At 39.6% G+C, this 23,453-nt stretch overlaps 1 protein-coding gene across 2 annotated transcripts in view; it reads left to right on the forward strand.

Moving 5' to 3' along the window:
• Positions 1-23,453, forward strand: part of LOC139962167 (E3 ubiquitin-protein ligase HUWE1-like) — an 84,371-nt gene that overhangs the window by 43,928 nt on the left and 16,990 nt on the right. Inside the window, exons 44-64 of one of the 2 annotated variants that reach the window (XM_071962127.1) lie at positions 203-389; positions 928-1,092; positions 1,624-1,826; positions 2,861-3,088; positions 3,528-3,756; positions 4,256-4,600; positions 5,215-5,261; positions 5,622-5,760; positions 5,916-6,083; positions 6,709-6,782; positions 8,477-8,654; positions 12,051-12,152; positions 15,505-15,730; positions 16,659-16,809; positions 17,266-17,386; positions 18,568-18,797; positions 19,512-19,608; positions 19,950-20,157; positions 21,052-21,137; positions 21,643-21,952; positions 22,654-22,697. In XM_071962127.1, the coding sequence (XP_071818228.1) occupies positions 203-389; positions 928-1,092; positions 1,624-1,826; positions 2,861-3,088; positions 3,528-3,756; positions 4,256-4,600; positions 5,215-5,261; positions 5,622-5,760; positions 5,916-6,083; positions 6,709-6,782; positions 8,477-8,654; positions 12,051-12,152; positions 15,505-15,730; positions 16,659-16,809; positions 17,266-17,386; positions 18,568-18,797; positions 19,512-19,608; positions 19,950-20,157; positions 21,052-21,137; positions 21,643-21,952; positions 22,654-22,697 (3,538 nt within the window). The remainder of the gene's footprint in view (positions 1-202; positions 390-927; positions 1,093-1,623; positions 1,827-2,860; positions 3,089-3,527; positions 3,757-4,255; positions 4,601-5,214; positions 5,262-5,621; positions 5,761-5,915; positions 6,084-6,708; positions 6,783-8,476; positions 8,655-12,050; positions 12,153-15,504; positions 15,731-16,658; positions 16,810-17,265; positions 17,387-18,567; positions 18,798-19,511; positions 19,609-19,949; positions 20,158-21,051; positions 21,138-21,642; positions 21,953-22,653; positions 22,698-23,453) is intronic. The other variant, XM_071962128.1, reaches the window with a different exon arrangement.

Consider the following 23,453-nt stretch of genomic DNA (forward strand, 5'->3'; position numbering starts at 1 on the left):
TGCTTTTCGTTTTTGCCTGATTGAGATAAAAGAAAACATCAGTTTGTCCAAAAACGTTATTTCGTCATTAGAGATCCTCAAATTCTTTCCATTTCACCCACATTAAGGGAGATCATTGTCATCAACTTTGACTATGAACAGTTCATTAACGTGATTATTAATTATTAATCTGTGATTCCTTTACTTTTCTTTTTGCTGTCAGCTTATATCCACTGTTGCTAACAAAGGTGTTGGCTGCTTGACATGTAATGTTTCTCTGGGGAGTGTGGGATCCAGGGAGTTGCACTATGCCCTGCGGATGCTAGGTCCCCCAGCATGTCGAGACGAAGAAGTGTATCTACAAGCAGCAAAGGCCTGCCTCAAAGTAGATGTGTCTGTGTCAAAGAGAGGTAATTATGGTCAAAAATTGTAAACATTGCATCCTTGTTCTGTATGACATTGTTAACGTTGACTTTACTATTTTTTTTCCCCTTTGTAACTCAAAATTTTATACAAGTTTAAGAGGAGGGGAAGGAAGTGAATGAGAAGAAGTGGGCAAAGTGTGATGGTCGGAAATGTGAAAGAATGGGTGAAGGTTAGAAATTGTGACTGTGAGGGATGTTGAAGTTGGGGAAGGGATGAGGGGTGGCGTGCAGTAACTCAGGATATGACTTCTACCTTTCTGGTAGCCAACCAGCCATTGCTATGATTTATTTTGTTAGTTTAACCCTCAGCTACTTAAGAGTATAGTGATTAGCTTAAACCTAACCTAACCTACCTCCACCCCCCCCCCCATCCCTGTCCCTCCTCCGTTCAATAATTTACTGCAAAGGTGTCGTCCAATTGATGAATGCTGAACATATTAATATATTTCATTTAACAATGAAATGTCCCTGTTACTTCCATCATCTTAAGTTAGTTTCTTGGTGTTTTTTTTCCCTCTCTCAGATATCTCGCATTATACCAATCCAAATGCAATGCTGCTACTGAAGGGAATCCCCCCATCAGAACCTCAACCAACGACCGCAGCATTAGACGAACATGCAAAGAGGGTGTTATCAAACTTACTAGAGTCCTTAGTGGTGCCCGTGGAAGCCTTGATCGAAAGCAAAGGTAAGGTCAGGTCACCACCCTCTTTACGTTTCACGAATGGTATTACTTTGTTTTTCATTCGTGAGCAAATAAAGTCAGTATTAAGTGGTAAAGCTCCCGCACATTGATAAGTGCTGAATGTGAAGGTTACATTGGTTCTGGTTTACTATTTACAAATTATCTTTGTTTCATATTTATCCAAAACAATGCTGAAATTTTTTTTTAAAGTTTGGTGATATCAGAGTCATTTAGAAAGTTGAAACCGAAAAGGTTTCTTAGATGCATCACTTTACCTACATCTGAAATAATCCTTGCAGATTAAACTGTGTACCATTCTCTTGCAGTTTGTATCTCTTCTGAACCCACCCACTCACATACCCCCACCCCACCCATATACCAATACCCCACCTACACACCTCCACTCCACCCACCATCTTCCCCTTACTAGAATAGAAGCAGATTTATTTGATGTGCCTTCCAATTTGTTTGACTATTAAGTTGGTGATATCTGATTCAGTCATGTACTGTTTTTTTTTCTTCCTTCTGCCTCAGAAGTCCCGAAGGATCCACCAAAGGACAAAGGTGTGAGTAAAGGTGACTCAGCGGTAGAGCTAGCTGGCGTAGGATTGAGAGAGATCGGAGATGAACTTCTCTGCATCTACTCAGTGGACAGGAACGCTCCGACCACACGTGCAGGTGCAACCACAGGGAGGATGGATGTCGGTACCAATGTAACAGGCCTAGTGGAGGATGAGGTATTATTATTATTATTATGATGACACCGGTGCTTATAAAGCGCAAAATCCCAGGGTTCAATGCACTTAACAAAACATATACAAACTACAAAAATACAATTGAATACACTTAACCATAAGTTTGTTTGAGAATAAAATGTCTTTAATGCTGATTTGAAAGTGCTGATAGAGGTAAGGCTTCGTATATCTGAAGGTAACTTGTTCCACAACAACGGTGCGACATGGCTAAAAGCTTGCTCCCCGACTCGCTATGTATGGTTCATGTTTTTATACATTTAGAAGGGCAGGAGGCTCAAGAAGAGGCAAGACATAGAAACCTCCAATATAAGTATTTGCTAGACTCCTTTGGACGACTGAAATCTCAGAACTTATGTGTGCGAGATATTATTTGGGAGAGAGAAAATCTTTTTGTAATGCTGGTCATGTTATATTAATAAACAGATAATGAGGGTCTCATTGTTAGCTCAACTAATAAGTAGAAAGCCAGAATTCCCACTGATTTTGCAAAATTGTTTTACCCCTTAAGGAATTTACTCGTCAATAACAGCATAATAGCATTGTCGTAGCGATTATTGAAGAGAAAAAGACTAAATGCTGTCAAGAAGTTGAGTTGCTTTACGAAGAGCCTAGGGAAATTAAATCAGAAACCATGGGAGTAAATTTATGCATAACAGCAGTATACTATGTTTGGTTACGTGGCAAGGCATAAAGAAAGATATATTTAGGGCTGATAGGGCTGAAAGATTAGGGCTGATATGTAGCCTCTGCATCAGGCCTGACCAAATATCTTTGTTGAAGGTCCCATTATGATTTAACATGAACTTGTGCAGCCCCAGCATGATTTCAGTTGTAAAGACCCAATTAAGGTTTGAGTGTTTGACAAATCTTTGCGGAAGCCTGTCGGATAATGTTTTATGTTTACTGTAGATACGTTTTTATGCTTGAAGACCCCAAACCGAATCGGCATCAAAAACGTTAGTAGGTTTTGGATGTGGTTGGCATTTCAAGTAATGTTTGCTTCTGTCGTTCCCCAGCTACCAGAGGCAAGTTCAATTATATCTTTACCGTCTACGTCGTCTGCTAAATCCAAGAAGACCACGACTCTGACGGTCACCACGACACCCGAAGCCAAGACTAAGCCTCTCATCTCGAAATCTGCCGTGTTACGTCTCCTGGCCGAGCTGGTGAAGCCGTACATCGGGTGCGCCCAGTTTGTGTCACAGTACCAGTTCATCGTCTGCAGCACCCCTCATGCAAAAGAGGTCAGTTAGGCTTATCGAAGATTTGATTTGCAAAAGTAGATTGATATTTGTTGCTTCTGAAATTTAAGTGATAAACCTATGAAGATTTGTTATTTCTGAATGAAAAGGAGAATTATTATTACTAAGGGACTCATTTTTGCAATATGTCAATGTTTTTCTAAATGTTTTTCTAAATGTCCATGAGTCCTAGCCAGCGACGAGTATGGAGGTGCAATATGAATTACGGAATGTTTTTTGGATTTTCATACTATGCAAATTATCTGTGAGTATCTGAAGCGCCAGTCATGCCCTTACTATCTACTTCATATAATGGGAAAGTCAATTTGTGACTTTGTCCAATTCCATTGTGTTCGTTCGTGGATGTTACCTTAAGTCTCTTTCCTTTGCTTTGAAGAATCGTATAATCGTCAAATTTCTTCAATTTTTTCATTTTATTCAGGATGGATCTGCTCTTGCTTTCATTTTGGATAACCTCCTGCCACAAACAGAGAAATCTACCGACAAGGATTGCCCGGCTCAGGCACAGCTACTTCTGGCCAGTCTAGCATCCTGTAATCACAGTCCTGAGGCCCAGGCAACCCTCGTGTCAGAGGTGAAAGGCGCCCTGCAGAGGGCTCTGTCACTTCAAGAGTGCAAAGACAAGCACTTGAGAATCCAAGCTCTCACTTGTAAGTTCAAAGCATTGATGACATTTTGACCTGATGTGAATTTTTACTGGCAAAAATTTGATAAATTTTACCTTTTTAACAGAGTTTGAAAGTTAACAATGATTGATTCCAAGAGCACTATTCTTATACATAATTAAATGTCAAGAATAACTCATTTGAAGATGCAAGATTTTTCATTGAATTTCTTAACATTTGGTATGTCTCTAATGTGGCATGTTTCCCTTTAGTGGTAAAGATAAGTAGAAATCTGTGAATGTCTTCAATGTGACCTGATAATTTGCAAAGAGAACAATGCATATCATATAACCCCTGCTGCTAACGCTCAACGCTAATAGATAATAGTGTTTTCATAGGTTTCTCAAGATCACGATATAGACAAATTTCTATTTAATGTACAGTTTCATCATCTTGCAAAATTGCATTCTATTGGCAGAAGGTATGTTGTGTGTTTACTCGTTTTTTTGGTGTATTTAACTGTGTCTGATTTATCTGTTTTCAGTACTGATAAGTGTGATGATTGACGCCTGTCCCTCTACTGCCAGCCCTCCTCACGGTACCGCCGCAACGCCCGCAGGGGCGGTGAAGGGTCCCACTTCCTCCGTCAACAACATAACCAGACTGCTACTGAAGAAGGGCTTTGTGACCGACCTAGCTCGTATCACTCACAGCCTGGATCTGTCCAGTCCCAACATGGCCAACACTGTCAATTCAGCCCTCAAACCATTAGATACATTGTCCAGAATGGTCAATCAAGTACCACCCGGCTCTAAGGGCCACTTCAAATCCAAACTCGGAAGGAACGACCTACTGCGGCCGTCGAGAAGCTCAAGGAATAGAACAGGCGGTAAGGAGATGATGTTTTATTGTGTTGTACGCACCAATACACGCACATAGCATTCACACTGACACTGACATAGTATTCAAATTAACTTGACATCATTTTAATACCAATAATAAATAATAATTAAAGTAATAATAATAATAGTGTAAACATATCTCAAAGTATACTGTTTCAGCACTTTTGAGTTTGATAGTGATTGGTATCTTGTTGCCACTTACAATCTTACTTTAGTGCCAGATTAAAACAGAGATAGAGCAATAGACACCAGCTTTGCATCACTTGTAGCAAACTTGGTCACTTTGTTCTAACATTTTAGGCCTTGTAAATGACTTGAAAAGCACTAAAATTGAAAACCAAGGTAGGACACTAAACAGTTGAATACTAGCATTATTTGGAAGCATAATCAGCAATGTTTAATTAAGATCTCTGCGATGATACTATGATGAGCTTAAAACATAGTATCAGAAATTTTTCAATGTTCACGTTGTTGTTGTTGATAGAGATAAAAGATGATCTTTTCTCCTTCCTTCCCTCTTCCTTTTCTCCCTCCTCCCAATACCTTCTCTTTGGAGCTGTATTTCCTTTCAGTCTCTTAATATTTCAATTTTTCCCAGCAGGCAGTGCATTGAGAGGGAACAGTACGGTGAGCCAAATGGAATCGGAGGTAATTATGCTTGTATGAACTGATTTTTTGGGGGGTTTTGTTGGTTTTATATATATTCTAGTGTTTCTTGTGCATGATATTACATTATTGTTTCCCTTGATTGAACATGATTCATCATCTGGGATGTGATAAGTTTATTGTTAACCGAAAAAATGTGACAAACTGACCATCAAACCAGATTTTATTACTTTCTGACTGCACAATCAGAGGTTGTATCTCCAGATAACTGGATGTTTCTCCTGTATTATCCAAACACAACACTGTCACATTCAGTGTTAAGGGTAGATTACGAAAGCATGAGGCAAATACTCTGCAGTCATGTGGATACAGTTTAGTTTTAATTTTCCCATTTGTTTTCAGGTTACTACTCAATTAGAGGAGATTGTTGGAGAGTTGTTAGACCAACAGGAGAGAGGACCAGATGTCTTAGGGGAGACTTTGATAGCAGCCGGACCGGAGCGGCTAGACTCCTTCCAGTCCAGCTTTCTGAATCAAGGAGGTAAGTTCTCTAGTACTTGTAGGAGATGTGATCTGGCCAAAGCTTTGACTACATGTTGTGATTAGGCCTCTGTTTAAGGACTGTCTGATGTTTGCTTCTAAAGATGATAATGTAAAACAGTGAGTGCTGACTCTCCTATTTTTGTTTTGGACCAGGAGAAGATGCCTCCCAGGATGAGATGGTTATTACCATGACAGAGGATGGAGCGGACATAGAACCAACCCCGGGAGATAGTGAGATGCAGAGTCAACCCTTGGAGGAGGATGAAGAGGAGGAGGAAGAGGAGGAGGAGGAGGAAGAGCCTGTGATACCAGTGATACCAGGTAAGCCCTCAGAGGTTGCAGACGTGCCAGGGAGTCATCCTTACAACAAGAAGCAACAGTTTTGTGAAAATCTGTCATTGTTTGGAGACTGATAAAAGATGATATGATAGAATGCCAAGGGGCCCCTTTGTCATAAGTTCAGTGGCTTGGTGACCTCACCCATCTTGATTCTCTCCTCAAACAACCTTAACACATGGCCATAAGAATCCTTCCCATGACTTTCATATTTTTTATTTTGTCATTTTGTTGTTGAGAGTTGAGAATTTAAAAACACCAGTTGTTTGGTATTGAAAGCATGTGTTTTGTTTTAGGTTTTAACTGTTGAGACCAGTAAAAATAGTTTGAAAATTAGGTGCAATTCATATGTAGACATGATCAGTATTTTGAAAAAGAGAAGAAATTGTGAAACAATTGAATTACCTCGTTACCCTCTACCAGACGGTTACGCTGTGTTAAACATCAATGTTCTTATCGTTACGGCTACGGAAAATGTTTAGTATGTAATTTGTTTTTTCTTCAATGGAAAAAAGGTCCTTTAAACTAGGAACAGAACATAGAATCGTGTCAATAGTTGCTGCATTCTTTGATCTTCCGGATGAACTAATTGCTCTTCTCTCTCGTAAAGATTTTGAAGTCGAAGAGGAAAACGACTCGGCTGCAGACAGTGAATCTGAAAGAGCTGACGAGGAAGAAGGACAGGTAAGAGATTGGAACTCATCTTCCAGAGTTGCTTCCCAATGTCAACAGATTGTGTCTTTGTACTTAACAGACACTGTCTTATATTGTTTGGAATTTTACTGTTGTGCTAACATTGTGGAACGTTTTGCAAAATAAGGTCGCCGTTAAAATCTCTTCGACCCCTGAAAAAGTGCAGAGGGCAAGCTTGAACCTATTTCATCACGTAAGCTCTCATTCTGGAAACATTTTCGTAGTCGCTGGTCTGATCACAAGAGAAGACATGATGAATGTTTTCCGATGATATTGAATAGTTGTTTCATTCTACATAAAGCAGCTTTTTTTGAGTTTGGTCAATTTTGGCAGTGATTTTCCAAAACTCACAAGTATCACTCAGGTAATATTGCAATTGATCTAGATTTGTCTACCGAATAAAGGTTCATGAGTAATTAATTAGAGAACATGTAAACATGTGTCTAGAGTCCACGTAGTGAGCTTTGTTTGATACATGAAGTTAGTATAAAACATCACAAAAAGCAAAGGTATCACTATCAACTTAAAAAGAACTGTTTAAATCACACCAGTACACGCACAAAGCATTCACACAGTTTGCATCAAATTGACCTAACTTGACATCGTTGTGTTTTCTCTACAATATTTGATTGCAAGTCAACCTATTTTAAGTTTTTGAAAATCAACATATTATAGAATTCACTGGAGATGTTGTTCCTATTTCTTTCTTTTTGGTGTTCTTTTTTAATAATAATAATAAAAGTAATAATAAAAATCATAATAATATTGTAAATATATCTCAAAGTATACTGTTTCAGCACTTTTGAGTTTGATAGTGATTGGTATCTTACTGCCACTTACAATCTTACTTTAGTGCCAGATTAAAACAGAGATAGAGCAATAGACACCAGCTTTGCATCACTTGTAGCAAACTTGGTCACTTTGTTCTCACATTTAGGCCTTGTAAATGACTTGAAAAGCACTAAAATTGAAAAGCAAGGTAGGGAACTAAATCAGTTGAATACTAGCATTATTTGGAAGCATAATAAGCGATGTTTAATTAAAATCTCTGCGGTGATAATCTGATGTGCTTAAAACATAGCCTCAGAAGTTTTTCTATGTTCATGTTGTTGTAGTTGATAGAGATAAAAGATGATCTTTTCTCCTTCCTTCCCTCTCCCCTTCCTCCATCCTCCCAATTTTGGGTTTCGATGATAATCGTAACCTTTGCATTCATGATGGCGTATGCGTGTATGAATGGGTGTGTGTGCGTGTGTGAGTGCGACACAAGAGATTCCATGATGGATGTTTTCCGGTGATATGGAATAGTTGTTTCATTCTACATAAAGCAGCTTTTTTTGAGTTTGATCAATTTTGGCAGTGATTTTCCAAAACGCACGAGTATCACTCAGGTAACGTTGCAGTTGATCGAGATTTGTCTACCAAATAAGGTTGATGAGTAATTAATTAGATGTCTCTAGAGTCCAGCTAGTGAGCTTTGTTGATACATGAATTTAGTATCAAACATCACAAAAGGCAAAGGTATCACTATCAACTTAAAAAGAACTGTTTAAATCGAAACGTCACGTTATCGTTGCCGTCACTGTCGTTGCCAGCAGTGAGCAACGTTAAACCGATCTCACCCGTCTGGTGTCAAGTGTAACACTCTGAAATAAATATTCTGCAATCTCTGGTCTGATTTGTAGGATGATGATGGGGACGATGATGAAGAGGAGGATGATGACGCCGATGATGATGACGATGACTCGGACATGGAGGCGGAGGAATATGACATCACCGAAGACTTGGATTACTTCAGGATGGGTGATACCACTGCTGATAGGGGCAACGATTTCTTTATTCCCCTGGATGAGGTCACACCCGGTGAGTAGTTGGGCGGACCAAAGATGGTCTGCTTCTTAGTACTCTTTTCACAGAAGCGACATCGGCTTTGAAAAAAAGAAAAAAAGCGAGGTGGAAAATGGAAACGATGGTTTCATGCTTTTTGTAGATGTACTTGAAAAGGAAAAAGAGAATATCGTATAGGTGAGGGGGTTTGCGAAGGGGGTGTGGGGAGGGTGATGACACAGATCTTACCAACTGTCATATTTGTTATGATGGATATCAGGATATTTTGAACTGTTTTCTCAAGTTTTTGTTTTGATATTTGAAACATGTTTAACAGATGGGTCTGCTCAGAACCACGGCTCTTTCTTCAGATTTTTGACAAACTTTAAAGAATAAAGAGATACAGCATGTTGTCTTGTCATCTAAGAACATGGTTGAAAGATCTAGATTCACTTTCCTTATGTTCTTGTATTTAAGCCCAATCCCCCCCCCCCTCATTCCCCCTCTACAGTTCCCATAATTGCATGCTTTCACTAGCTGCAGTCATTTAGCTTAACATAACATTTAGCAAGCATGGCTCAATATGCGATCACTGTCTTTCAATCACACTAGCACATTGTCCTAACTTCTTTTCACCCAAAATCTCTACCCAATGATGAATTAATGTTTTAAATAATTTTTCATTTGTCAGTTAAACAGTTGAAGAAGATTTGTTCCATTTTTTTCTAATAGTTGCTAAGCTTCATGTTAAACTGCCGATTATAGAATTCATCAACTTGATTCATTAGTGTAGTATTTTATCAATGATTTAAATTTGAATATGTGGGAAGGACATAACAGTCTGCTTTCATGATTGCATGCTGTTGCATTTGTTTCTTTGTTTTTATGTTTTTTGTTTGTTTCTTTGCCCATCATTGTGTTTATGTGTTTTGTGCAGTATAAGCTATGCCTATGCATAAATATCAGATCCTCTATCTTATCAGAGGCAGAAAAATCTTTCCAAAAAAAAATATTTTGACTGCTAAAAAATGCTGTTACCTGGGTCATAGAAGGTGTTGGTTGAAACTTTACTTCAGACAGTACATACAGATCATAATAAATGTGTGTGTTGTACTATATTGGAATGGTGTAGTATTACCATTATTTATTAAAGTCAGTAGTTGTTGGGAGGGGGAAGGTAACTGTTGAGATGTTACACAAGACATCTTTACTCAAATACAGAAAGATTTTGCTTACAAGTGCTTGTAGATTTTTCTGTTTTCTTGGTTTGATATGTGTTTCTATTAATCTAAAGTCATACCATATATATACATCCTCTCTCTTGTTGAATGGCGAGCCTCTCTAGCAGAGATTTCCTTCTCCTCAGCTGTCTTTTTGTCCATGTTTCTGTTTTCATGCTTTGCAGAAATCTCTTTGTGCATGATTGTGTCCTTGTCTTCATAATACCTTGCAGATGTTTTGTATTTTATGAAATAGTCTTTCAAGCTATTGAAAGAAAACAGAATGCATCGAGAGGAACTTTAGGCAGAAAAGTTTCTGTCTGTGTCACATGGTATTCTCACGATCTAAATCTGAGAGAAGTTGGCAGAATTCACTAACCATAAGTGTAGAGTAGCCTAGATGAACAGTCGAAGTAAAGTTATGTGGGTTTGTGAGGGTGCATTTATCCTGGCTGGTCCAGCTGCCCAACTTGTTGGCATACTCCGTTGCTGTGAGAGCAGATATTGAGATTGAACAGTAACATGTGAAGTGTGTATGTGGTGTAGTTAACTGTGCATTGTAAACCTGTGAGGTGTGAATGTGGTGTAATTGACTATGCATTGCAAACCTGTGAGGTGTGAATGTGGTGTAATTGACTGTGCATTGCAAACCTGTGAGGTGTGAATGTGGTGTATTGAATTGGGCATCGCTTACCCTGTGAAGTGTTGTAAAGGTGGTGTAGTTATGCAACAAACTTCAACAAATTGTGAGAGAGCAGGAAGTTACTTATCCATCAGGTTTGCAGTAGTGAAATAAAAACAGTTGGAAACAAACATCCAGGGAATAAATTAGATTAGATTAGATTGGAAATCAGATGAATTGACACAGCCATTTCTAGGTTTGCATCATATTTTTCCGTGTCACACGAACACAAAGGGAAACGTAAGATTAATATACAACAGTGATTTACCCATTTTCTTACCTATTCTACCATTTGTTTTTCTCCTGAAAAAATACTCCTTTGGAACATTCCTCCATTGATAGTTACTGGCTTCAAAGTTATAACATGTAATCAGTTCATCAGTTGACTGAATGAATCTTTTGTAGCTATGTGTAAATTCATTGCTTTTAATTGCCTGCAAGTACATGTTCCAAATTGTAATTTCTGTCTCCCAAAACACGTTTGGCAACAAGATAAAAAATTATGCTTTCCTGTAGTCAGTTATACCTAATGATTCCTCATCATCAGTGGCATGTCAGCTTTCCACAAATCTGTAACAATATCATACCCTTCATGCCATCATGACCTCTCGTCCCTCCCACCTCTCCTTCTCCGTCCTTCTCCTGATTAATTTTAAAATTCCTGAGTCAATGGGTCTAGCCAGCATCATTGTTCTGGTTCTGGCCAGCATCATTGTTCTGGGTGTAGCCAGCATCATTATTCTGGGTGTAACAAGCACCATTGTTCTGGGTCCAGCCAGCATCATTGTTCTGGTTCTAGCCAGCATCATTGTTTTGGTTCTAGCTAGCACCATTGTTCTGGGTCTAGCCAGCATCATTTTTCTGGGTGTAGCCAGCATCATTTTTCTGGTCCTAGCCAGCAGCATTGTTCTGGTTCTAGCCAGCATCATTGTTCTGGTTCTGGCCAGCATCATTGTTCTGGGTGTAGCCAGCACCATTGTTCTAGGTGTAGCCAGCACCAATTGTTCTGGTCCTAGCCAGCATCATTGTTCTGGTTCTAGCCAGCACCATTGTTCTGGGTGTAGCCAGCACCATTGTTCTGGTTCTAGCCAGCACCATTTTTCTGGTTCTAGCCAGCACCATTGTTCTGGTTCTAGCCAGCACCATTGTTCTGGGTCTAGCCAGCACCATTGTTCTGGGTCTAGCCAGCACCATTGGTCTTGGTCTAGCCAGTCCAAACTGACCCCCTTGTGTGGCTGTACAGCCCATCTTATAAGCTACGTATTTGTGCCTTAAGCTGTCTGTGGAGAGGTGTGTTGCCTACTTTGTGAGCTTGTTCCAGTCTCCTGTGCTTGTTTGTGTCATCCTCATGTTTCACACTAAAACAGTCACACCCTGTCACAAATTTATCCATGGTGGTCGTCGTAGCAAAAAAAAAGAAGGTGCACGTCAGAAGGAATGGCAATGATATTAAAAATATTTGAAATACAGTCGTTGATGCTACGATTCCAGCCTCTCTAACAGTTTAAACTTTCACCGTCCTTTGCTCAGGTGAGACTGTAAGGCAAATTCCGGGCCTGGAGGGCAGGTATCGCTCTTACCAGATGCCGGTGGCAGTTCATGATGATGTGAGACCTGCTTCAGGAATCACAGGTGAGGGGGTTACCTTCATGAATAGTGTTAAGGAATCACAGATGAGGGGGTTTCCTTCAGTAAGAGTGTACAGGTTCTGTGAGACCTGCTTCAGGAATCACAGGTTAGGGGTTTCCTTCAGGAATAGTGTACAGGTTATGTGAGACCTGCTACAGGATTTATCACAGGTGAGGGGGTTACCTTCAGGGGTAGTGTACAGGTTCTGTGAGACCTACAGGAATCAGAGGTGAGGGGGTTTCCTTCAGGAATAGTGTGCAGGTTCTGTGAGACCTGCTACAGAAATGACAAGGGGGGGTTACCTTCAGGAATATTGTTCAGGTAGTGTTAGCCTAGATTGAGGGAGGAAGTACAGGTGTGCAAATAGTTACCATGGTTGAAGGCCTAAGCAGAAAGAAACGGAAAGTAACCCTGTCTGTGGGAATGGTATTTTATAGAGTACAGGAAGTGGTAATATTGGGACAGGGAATGATCCATCGATCAATAGATTGTTTTCAATTTGATTAATCCCCTATAAAACTTAATTTGAAATACACTAAAACTAACATATATTCGAAAGAAAGTAAAAATGTACAAAAGCAAATAGTGTGGCAGTATCAAAAGAGATTGGATAGTGTTTGATTTGTATATGTTTAGTTGTACAGTATATGCTTGTCCCTGACATGGAGTAGCATTAGGGGTATTAAAGAGCATGGTTTATCTACTCAAATTGGCTCACATAGAAAGTATGAAACAGGGATTTCAGGGTGATATAGAAGACTCATTGAGTTAAGAAAGAAGGTGAAATTGGAATGAAGATGTCAAGAGGGAGCTGAGGAGTTAGAGGAGGAGAAGGAAGAGAGGGTTTGGAGGTGAGGTTTTATGGTGACAGTTATAGATGTGGCTGTGTCTCAAGTGCAGAAGAGCTCTCCATGTGATCATGATCAGATGTAGCACACAGCAGACTGAATTGTTAACTTGTGCAACAGAATCTCAAATCATAGAGCAGCTCAGTATTGCCATATTTTTAAGTACTGGCTAGTTACTGTACATGTGTACATACCATTCAGGTGGGTGGTTCATATAAACTTAGTTTAGGTGATAAAAATGACATCTATTGTATATAAAATAATGGAAGTTTGTTCTCCATTTAAACCTATTAAAAACTTGTAAAACAAAAGTGTTTAATGTACAATCCTCCCTGCCCTCCCCCTCCCCCTGTCTGATACTTATGTACAGTGTATTTACACCTAATCTGATGTCTGTCTGGCACCCTTCACCTCTCCTATGTAGGCTACTAGATAATATTATTTAAATGTGGCTTGTGATCCTGGAACACATTGAGAGCAATGTTTAGGTCGGTCGCATTTGCCCCCAACCCCACCTGCCCCCAACCCTCCACTAATGCAAATTTGCTTCTGACTTTTGTCTTTTAACGCATGGTAGATGTACCATGTCAAAAAAAGAGAATTTGGTTCAGTTTAATCTCGGATTGATAACAGTTAATGCGAACGAGATTGTATTTAGTGACACAATATACTGTAACATCACACAGAAACATTTGGTACCTGAACAAATTGATGCTACCATTGTGAACAACACTACTTGAAGGTGAGGGGGCTTCAGAATCATGACATTGATCTCAAAATTCTGTTTGCCCACAGACACATTATCCAAACAAGAATAAAGGATTTTGTTACTCAATTTCAAGAATAACGTTTGCAAGCATTAACATTTACCGACATTATCAAACTAGATAATACTCTGAAAATAGTTTGATCAAAGACATTGTTCAAAATACCATTATGTGTTTCTTTAGCATTCTCTACTCTACAATTTTATATATAGGGTAAGATTAACCTTATTGTCGGGCAACGAGTCATACATAAATTTTGGGGCCACAGAGCTTTATGGTATTCGAAGCAGGGGATGTGTTTAAATTTTAATCCAAGAAACACAGTTTAACATGTACGGTGCATTAACGTGGGTAAAGATCTCATTAATATATCTAATAACCCTATAATTTGGAAAGTAATATGAACTGGCAGCACAAACAAAATTCTATTCAAAAATATTTTTTGTAAATATTTTGATATAGGTCACATTTCCAATATTTTTTTCCTTTTGATTGTTACCTTTTTTTTCTCTTGGGCCCTCTAAATCAGGAGCCCTGGGCCCAGGCTCATATGGCCCATTGGTCAATCCAGCCCCGTTTTAATGCTACAGCAGCACAAAGAAAGAAAGAAAGAAATTGTCAGCTATACAGTGACATACATAAAAAAACATAATAATGCTAAGTGACATCGTTAGGAACTTATTCTTGCACTGTAAAGTGACCTTCTTGTGTGTTGTAATACCAAGAAGGTTTCATCATGGTGCCATAGCAACCTGGAGGCTCGAAGACATTTTACACTAACGTCATGAATACGTTTTTGTAGTCTTCAAGCCTCTACATCAATTTATATGTTATCATTAATAATTAATATGTTGTGTACTTCACGTGGCTGTTTGCATCATCTAGGTAATGCCTGGTATCTTTAGAGTGTCACTCAAGGACAGACCACAGTATCGCAAACTACGACACCTTGTAATTGTTTCTACCACAAGTGAACATTTCTTCATCAAGTAATAACATTTAAGGGGGAAAAAAGAACAAAGTTTTACTGGTTTTCTTCATCATTGTATGAAGTCAAACTTGGCTATTCAAGGTTATTAACTGCAACGTTATCGAATTTACAAGAATTGGAATATAGAACAGTTTTCCAAAATTTAGCCAGTTTCATGTGTGTTTGTGGTTTAAAGCAAATATCACTGGTATTGCATTGCAACTGTTATGGAGAAATTGCTATGTAATAAAATAAACATCTTGCTATGCAAAGTTGACAAATTACTATTCAAATCAAACTGCTGTACAGAAATTTCATACTAGGACTTTATTCCCCTGTAAGTCTTCTTTGCAAGTTCTGAGAAAATGACAATCTTTGGATACTAGCAATTTAAACTAAAGCAACAAGACATGTTGAGATTTCTCCTGAGTAGCAATGCAGTTAGAAGTTTGCATAATTGCATAACAATTGCACTTTGGTTTATCCTGGTTGTAGAGTTGTCGATCAGTAAATGCTGTCCATAAGAGGAACTGAGGGTTGCTACTGTATAGCTCCAGCCCTCTGGATAGTGGTCATGTAACTTTCAAATATTAATTTCATTTTTTTTTCAATTCAGCATGAAAATACAGAAACCACTCAATTGGTTTGACTCTTTTTTCAATTTAAGAAAATTCAGTTAACATGCTAAGAAAGAATAATTTTTTCGTCATCATGTGACTGATTTATAAAGCAGGAAAATCATTTTGATGTTTTTTGTCATTTTCTTTTAGGAGCTGGTGCTCTAACCGCTAGGACTCCTTCCACCACCCATCCACTGCTGGTTCGAAACATGTCCGATGATACAGCCAGTACTTCCCAGGGCACAGCTCCGATTAGGAATCTGCCCAGGGGAGGCAGGCAAAGGTTGCATGTCCGTCCAGGGGCCAGCAACTCACAGATGGTTCATATTTACCATTCAGGAGCTCACAGGCCGCTGAGTGTCTCGGCAGTCTTACGGTAGGTGTGATTAAGCAGCACAATGCTTCAAGCTTACATGAACATGTAGGGAAATTTTGATATCTGTGGGGTAGAGGGTGGACATAGGGGTTAAATGTTTCTGGAGGTGATTGGGTGGTAAAAATTACGACGACGTACAGTAAACAGAGCTTGGAAAGCACGTTGCTGACATTAATGGAAAGAAAGTATATTTGCAATGTGCATTCCTGCTTTGAGAAAAGCATTCTCTTTTGTTTCTCGTTCAAGTAATACATTTTGACCAAATTTTTCATCCTGTTTTACGGCTCATAACGAGGGTGATTTGTTACTAAGACCAGCATATTGATACTGGTGTTTTTGCAAGTTGAGCAATATCGAGATATATCATTGGCTATCATTTTATCAATTTATTAAAATTTCAAAGGTAATTTGATACTTGAGCTCAGGACAGTTCTTGGTTTCATTTGGGGTAAAAAATATGAAGAAAATATGTGTAAAATATCATAGCTTTTACTTCAGGAAGCAGTTGGGGCTAGACTACCAGTTAAAAGTGTGTAGTAGAATATTAACTCTATTTGTAAGCATGGTGTCAGGTAAACCCATGATTGAAGATGGTGGAAATTGAAAACACAGTTTTCATTTGGGGTATGAATATAGAACCTTTGTGTGCAATGTCATAGATGTTTACTTTAGGTAGCATTCAGAGTTAAAAACATACACTAATCAGTTAAAAGTATATGGCAGAATGTAAACTGTATTTGAGAGCATGGTGTATTGTAAACCATGTTTGAAAATGTGGTGGATTGAAAACTATGTTTGAAAACATTGTATGTAAACCGTATTTGAAAGCATGGTGGAATGTGCACCGTGTCTGAAGTAGGTGGAGGGTGTGACTCATGTTTTGAGAGCATAGTATAATAATACACACCATGTTTGTTTTCTTTATAAGGTTACTGGGGATGTCCTCTAGTAGTGATGTAGTTCAAGTATCCCAGACAGGCAACCAAACCAGAGTTTACGTCAGTAACTCCAACAACGAACTCGGTGGCACCAGCTCTCTGGCTGATGACATCCTCAATCTAGATGATGGCACCAGAGAGGTAAGAGAAGGGGAAGGAGCAGAGGTGGGAAAGGGGCAGGAGTGGTGGAGAGAAGGGGGAAAGAGTGGGGGTGGGAAGGGAAAGGTGTGGGGGAGGGAAGGGGGAAGAAGAGGGGGTGGGAAGGAGAGGGGTGGGAAGGGGGAAGGAGCAGGTGGGAAGAGGAAGGAGTGGTGGTGAGAAGGGGAAGGAGCAGGGGTGTGATAGAGTCAAAGGAAGATGAAAGAAAGTGAAAAATGACAGTTGGTTGAAGGATTTGTCTGACACCTGAAGATGATAACAGATAGTGTTTGCACCATATTAAGTGAAATAGACAAATAAGGTAAACTCATAGGGTTTAAAAATATTATCACTTTCTCAAGCTTCTTCCCTGTCCATACTCCTAAAGCTTCCAGAACCCTAAGACACAGTACTCAAGAAATACTTCACCGGTAAATCATCTCTATTATTCCTTTCCAGACCTTTCGTGATGGCTATATGAGCAACCCTGACCTTTCATCCAATGTTACTCCCGTATACAAACGGTGGGATGAAGAAGCTTCTATTCTGGATGGGGAGAGTATGTTCGATTGTGTAGAAGGTGAATATTTGTGGACCTGGAGCAGTCAGCATTCATTATCAAGGCATAATGTAGAATCAAGATGTTGTATTTGTCTCATGTCAATTGCTTCAAAATGCATTTTTTGAAGCCATACTGTAACATTTGACTTCAAAGTATGATTATAATGGAGTTTTGAACATGTATGAATTCACAATGAATATTTATATTCTTGATGGCACGTATAGGTTTGACCGTATAGTTTCCATTTCAGTACATTCTGGCAATCTCAGATATATATATTATTTTTACTTATAAACATTTTCTGTTATAGTGAGTTGTCGTCATTTGCCACAGGAATAATATGTAGTAGGTTCAAATGAAGGAACACAAAGATTGATTCATATACTATGTGAAAAGAAGAATACAAAAATCCCTTGATGTTGTAACTTTTGACAGTTGGTATAATATAATGACAGTTTGTATAACTTGACCTTTTAACAGTTGGTATAATGAAACACAGGGATGATCGTAACTGCAACCTTCTGGGTATGCTTAGGAACAGTTGGTATAATGAAACACAGGGAAGACCATAACTGCAACCGTCCAGGTACACTTAGGAACAGTTGGTATAATTAAACACAGGGATGATCATAACTGCAACCTTCTGGGTATGCTTAGGAACAGTTGGTATAATTTAACACAGGGAATGCCATAACTGCAACCGTCCAGGTACACTTAGGAACAGTTGGTATAATTAAACACAGGGAAGACCATAACTGCAACCTTCTGGGTATGCTCAGGAACAGTTGGTATAATAAAACACAGGGAAGACCATAACTATAACCGTCCAGGTATACTTAGGAACAGTTGGTATAATGAAACACAGGGAAGACCATAACTGCAACCGTCCAGGTATGCTTAGGAACAGTTGGTATAATAAAACACAGGGAAGACCATAACTGCAACCTTCTGGGTATGCTTAGGAACAGTTGGTATAATAAAACACGGAAGACCATAACTATAACCGTCCAGGTATGCTTAGGAACAGTTGGTATAATAAAACACAGGGAAGACCATAACTGCAACCTTCCAGGTATGCTTAGGAACAGTTGGTATGATAAAACACAGGGAAGATCATAACTGCAACCGTCCAGGTATGCTTAACAATAGCTCAGTCAGTCTTAGCAAACATCTCTCCCTCTTTGTTTATGTCCAAACAGCTTTAAAGAGACCAATCATTGAAGTCTTAGAGAATAGACGGGACCAAGAGATAGCTGAGAGGAAAGAGAAACTGAAGAAACAAGCGGAAGAAGATGCCAAGAAGAAAGTGGAGGAGGCCCGGAAAGCGACGGCCAAGGCTTTACTGGGACACGGGAAGAAGAAAGGCAACGGGGTCGCTGCTGAAGCTACCAAAGCTGCCTCTAAAGAGGCAGAGGAAGAGAAGATGGAGGTATATTTAAATATTCATTAAACAGAAACAAAAAGGGAATAGAAATAAATTTGCAAAATTGCGATGGTCTCTGTTTGGTTTGTGCATCTTCTGTGTTAAAGCTGACTACCTTGAATCAGGAAAAGAAGAGAGATTGTTATCCCTCCTCTCAGTGTAATGGGTTTGTCCAGGTTACTTTGTTTGTAGAGAAGCCTGTTCCAGAAAAGGTTTGGGTGTTCTCTGGCTGTGAGTAAAGAAACATTTTAACAATTTGTGTTATGACAGAGCTTTTTCATTTTGAAATATTCAAAAAAATGTGCTACTTTTTGGCTATAAGCTCATGTCAGATATATGTAAAATATATCACTATTTGGTAACATTAACACAGTGCTTGAAAGATTATCAAATATCACCTTTTTTTTTTACTTTAGGTACCAATTAAACATTGAAATGAATATGGATATATGAAGATGGTACAAACAAGTTAGCTTTTCATGTCTGCACAGTCCTAAAACTTAAACTTGATACATGCTGCTGTTAGAAATGCAGCAATTTTGTCAGGTTTCTATCTGGGCCATTTTGTTTATATTCAGGAGTTTTCATTGATTGGAAATGTCCATTACAAAGAGAGGAAAGGAAGGTTTTTGCATAGTAGCTTTGCATACATTTAGAAGTAGGTTTGAAACAGTAATTGATATTTTAAAGATGGCAAAAAAATCTATCTTGATTAAATAGATCAGTGACAACGGAGAGAAGACAAGTGGGGAACCATCCAGTGGAACCAGTGAAGAAGCCTCGGATACTGTAACACCTGCAGCTCCAGACTCATGGGGTAAGCCACGAGATTCAGTAAATGCCAGAAGCTAACCCTCCCCCCACCCCCAACCCCCCCACTGCAACACCTGCAGCTTCAGACTCATGGGGTAAGCCACGAGATTCAGTAAAAGCCAGAAGCTAACCCCCCTCCCCCTCCCCTCCCTCTCTTCCTCTCCAACTGCTGCACTTTTACAAGCATGTGGTAAGTTTTGTACATTGGCAGAAAAATATTATCTCATGTTTTGTTTGTTATTCTAGGAGGCTACTACAAAGATTGACATTTCCATTTTATAAGGCATAATTGATTTCAAAGAAGTAATATAAATAATTTGTGATTATTCTTATCTTATCCTGCAGCAACAGCAGCTGCCCTCCTAAACACAACCGTGTTGCAAATGGCTCCAACTCTGGCTCAAGGCGCTGGTTCTGAAGTCATCAGGGTTCCCCAGGTACCTCCAGCCGTGCCTGATTTTGAGGGGGCAGAACAACCTCAGGGGGCATCTACTCCCATGGCCTCACCCTCGACGGTACCAGAAGAGAGACTGGAACCACCCACCAGCACCAGGTACAGGGAATCATTTATCCTGTATGGCATCACAAAATGATATACAAAAATGGTCAAGTTGCTGTACAAATGTGAAAATGTATATAGCAGTTTTCTACACAGGAACTATATAGTAATCAATGATAGACAATATTCTAAGCTTTTGGAAAATGCTACACCAAATTTTCAACAGTAGATTCTTCCCTGAGGTATGTAGGTAGAAAAAGTCACTGTCATATAGGTAATACAGTCACTAACTCAACTAAGTCTTACAAAAGGAGAGTTGGAAGTAACCTCCAGCTCTATCAACCTGTATCATAGACCAGTACATAGAGATGGCACCACTGATTAGAATCACCCAGTCTTCATGAAGCAAGTGAAGTTGACCACAGAATTTAGTGTCTTGTTGCAAATGTAGCCATAGACAGTGGAACTTGTATTAATGTGTGTAGGAAGGTCTCATGGCCGATTAAGTATTAAAAAGTATTTCTCAGAAGTGGCATCAAGCTAGACATCTTTACAGTCAAAGACAACCTCCAAAAATCAAGTGTCCCTTCTCCCCTCCTACCCTTCCTCCCCCTCCTTCCCCTCCTCCCCCTCCTCTCCCTCCTCCCCCCTCCTCATCCACCCTTTCTGTCTTCCCTGTTGCTGTTTGTATTCTGTTACTGGTGTAATCATGCTGTTGTGAGGTTACCCCCTCCTCCCCTCTCTCCCTCCCCCTCTCCCTCCTCCCCCTCTCCCTCCTCCCCCTCTCCCTCCTCCCCCCTCTCCCTCCTCCCCCCTCTCCCTTCTCCCCCCTCTCCCTCCTCCCCCATCCTCTACCCTTTCTGTCTTCCCTGTTGTTGTTTGTATTCTATTACTGGTGTAATCTTGCTGTTGTAATATTGCTCATGTTTTTTTCTCTGTTTGCTTCAGTCCTATGGAGACATCCACAGCTGAGGGAGATGATAGGAGTGTTGGACCTCTCACCACCACATCAGATGTCCCTTCTGTTGCTGCTGGTGAGTTATTATAAACATCAAATATCTTGTTATTTATTTTACAGTTTGCTCCCTTTTTGTATTAGTCATTGGATGTCAAACATTGTGCACTGTCCATGCTGCTTAGGACAATTGATGTGTAATGCATAGTTCCTGTCCTTTTAATACTGCAATGCTTTTGCACACCTTTCACTGGTACGGTGATACCATGCAAACACACTCTGTTAATGGGGGTGATTTTAACAGATTTTATCACACTCTGAATGCTTTTGCAAATGTGTTCCCCCAACCAACTTGTAAACGTTTTATAAATGTCCCTTATACTTCCCCCTTAACGGAGTCACCTTCATTTGGAATGAAGACCACCTCCAATCCTGTTCCTTTGAGATGAGGACATTGAAATAGTGAAGGACAGACATTTTAGAGAAGAAAAGAAAGTATGGTAGTGGGGTCGGGGGGGGGGCAGGAGGGAGGATTAAAAAGAAAGGTAACAGCTGATTTTGACTCATTTCTTTTCTTGTCTTAGTAATCACAACCACTAACAGTGCTGCAGAAGGCGCATCTGCGGGTGCACCGACTGTCCCCACCTCTGCTGCCGTCACCAGCACCCAGTCAGAGACTCACCCTGCCACCTCGACTATCCTCTCTACCGTCACCACCACCCAGTCAGGACCGCATCCTGTCTCTGCCATCCTCTCTACCACCGGCGAGGTCACACTGAACTCTCTCCTCTCGGGGACGGCCAGTAACGTCGGAGCGGCTAGCACTACCCCTCTACAGACCGGAGATCGTGTCATGGCTGAGAGTGCCCTCGTCAGTGGTACGCCATCGACTGGGTAAGGATTAAAACATTGTCAAGCAGAAAAATTGTCATGAATTTTAAATGTAATTTACCTTACATCTTGAATAGGAAAATCTGTCATTTAGCTCACGTGATCTAGTGATGATTTTAAGCAAACAAGAACATGTTGAAAGGCAGTTGGTGATTGGTCAAGGTAAGCGTGCACTTTGAAAAGTTACGTTCTGGTAGGGAGTCTTAATCATCAATCGAGGTTGGAATGTCATGAAACAAATAATATTAACAACATCATTGCATGGCTATTTACCCAATAAGAGATTTAAAAAGAGCTTTGAAATCATCAAACACTGGCCTATTGTGAGATACCTGTACCCCTTTGCAAGGCAGATCATGAAGGATATTTGCTGCTTGACCCTCTAATCAACCTGAATTTGTGTTACAATGATCTGAACAACAAAGTTTGGTGATCAGAGAGATTAAATAAGAAGGGAAGGATTAACCAAGTGTACTTACTCTTGAAAGAACTAATTGTCTTCCTGACATCTGCAAGGATAGTTTATCTTGCCTGACAATGCATTTAGACCTCCCATGCCACTGGGAAGTTCATAAAATTTAGCTCGGATAAGAAAAACCAAACTTCAGAAATTTGAATGATGTCTTCCCCCCCCCTCCCTCCCCTCTTTTTCATGTCTTATGTACTACAGATGACATTCTCGTTTACTATTGTTTCACACACAGAACTGGTACAGATGCAACTGAGGCTGCAGTCGCACCAACTCCAGGTATGAGATGAAAGGGTCATCTAGTAATTATGCAAATATGCATATAAATATGCAAATATGTTAGAAAGTATCATCAAAATGGTCACTGGTGCGCAACGATAAATGAGCATCGTACCAGCACCGTCAAAAATACCCCCGCATCGAGCTATTTAATATCCTTCAGTTTAACGTACCTCAATGTCTTGGAATGGAGCTTCGGTTGAAACTTCATTGTGATGATAAAATTAAGTTTTTTGTATAGAATACTCAAACTTGGTGGAACCTATATCGATGAACTTGTAAATAAAGAAAGGACAAGATATGCTCACTTTTAAATTAGTTGTTAGATACCCTGCTAGGATTGGATACAATTATTTACTGTCTTCTACCTGCTTAAAATAATTCCAATATTTTGCCAACGTTTGGATTTGCAGAATCATGGCTGTTTTGAAACAAGATTCGTCATCTATAGTAGGTCTGCTCTGTAATATAGCAAACCCTTACGTGTGTTGCGTGTCATCCACTCGTAACCTTGACCTTTGACATGAACAGATAAGATTCGTAATCTGAAACGTAATCTCAAACCCTTAATCTCGTAATCACACTTCAGGATCTGTTGAAAAATAAAACTGGTTTTGGATTTACTTCATTCTTGAACATAGAGAGCCTGTGAAATGTGTATGCAGACTTCATGAAGGAACTGACAATTAAAATTATAAGAGAAGGTAGTACATTGCAGTTCCTTGAAATGAGAAGTAAATATTTTAAATATCTGCT

This window comes from Apostichopus japonicus, chromosome 20 (genome assembly GCF_037975245.1).
Source record: "Apostichopus japonicus isolate 1M-3 chromosome 20, ASM3797524v1, whole genome shotgun sequence".
NCBI lineage: Eukaryota > Metazoa > Echinodermata > Holothuroidea > Aspidochirotida > Stichopodidae > Apostichopus > Apostichopus japonicus.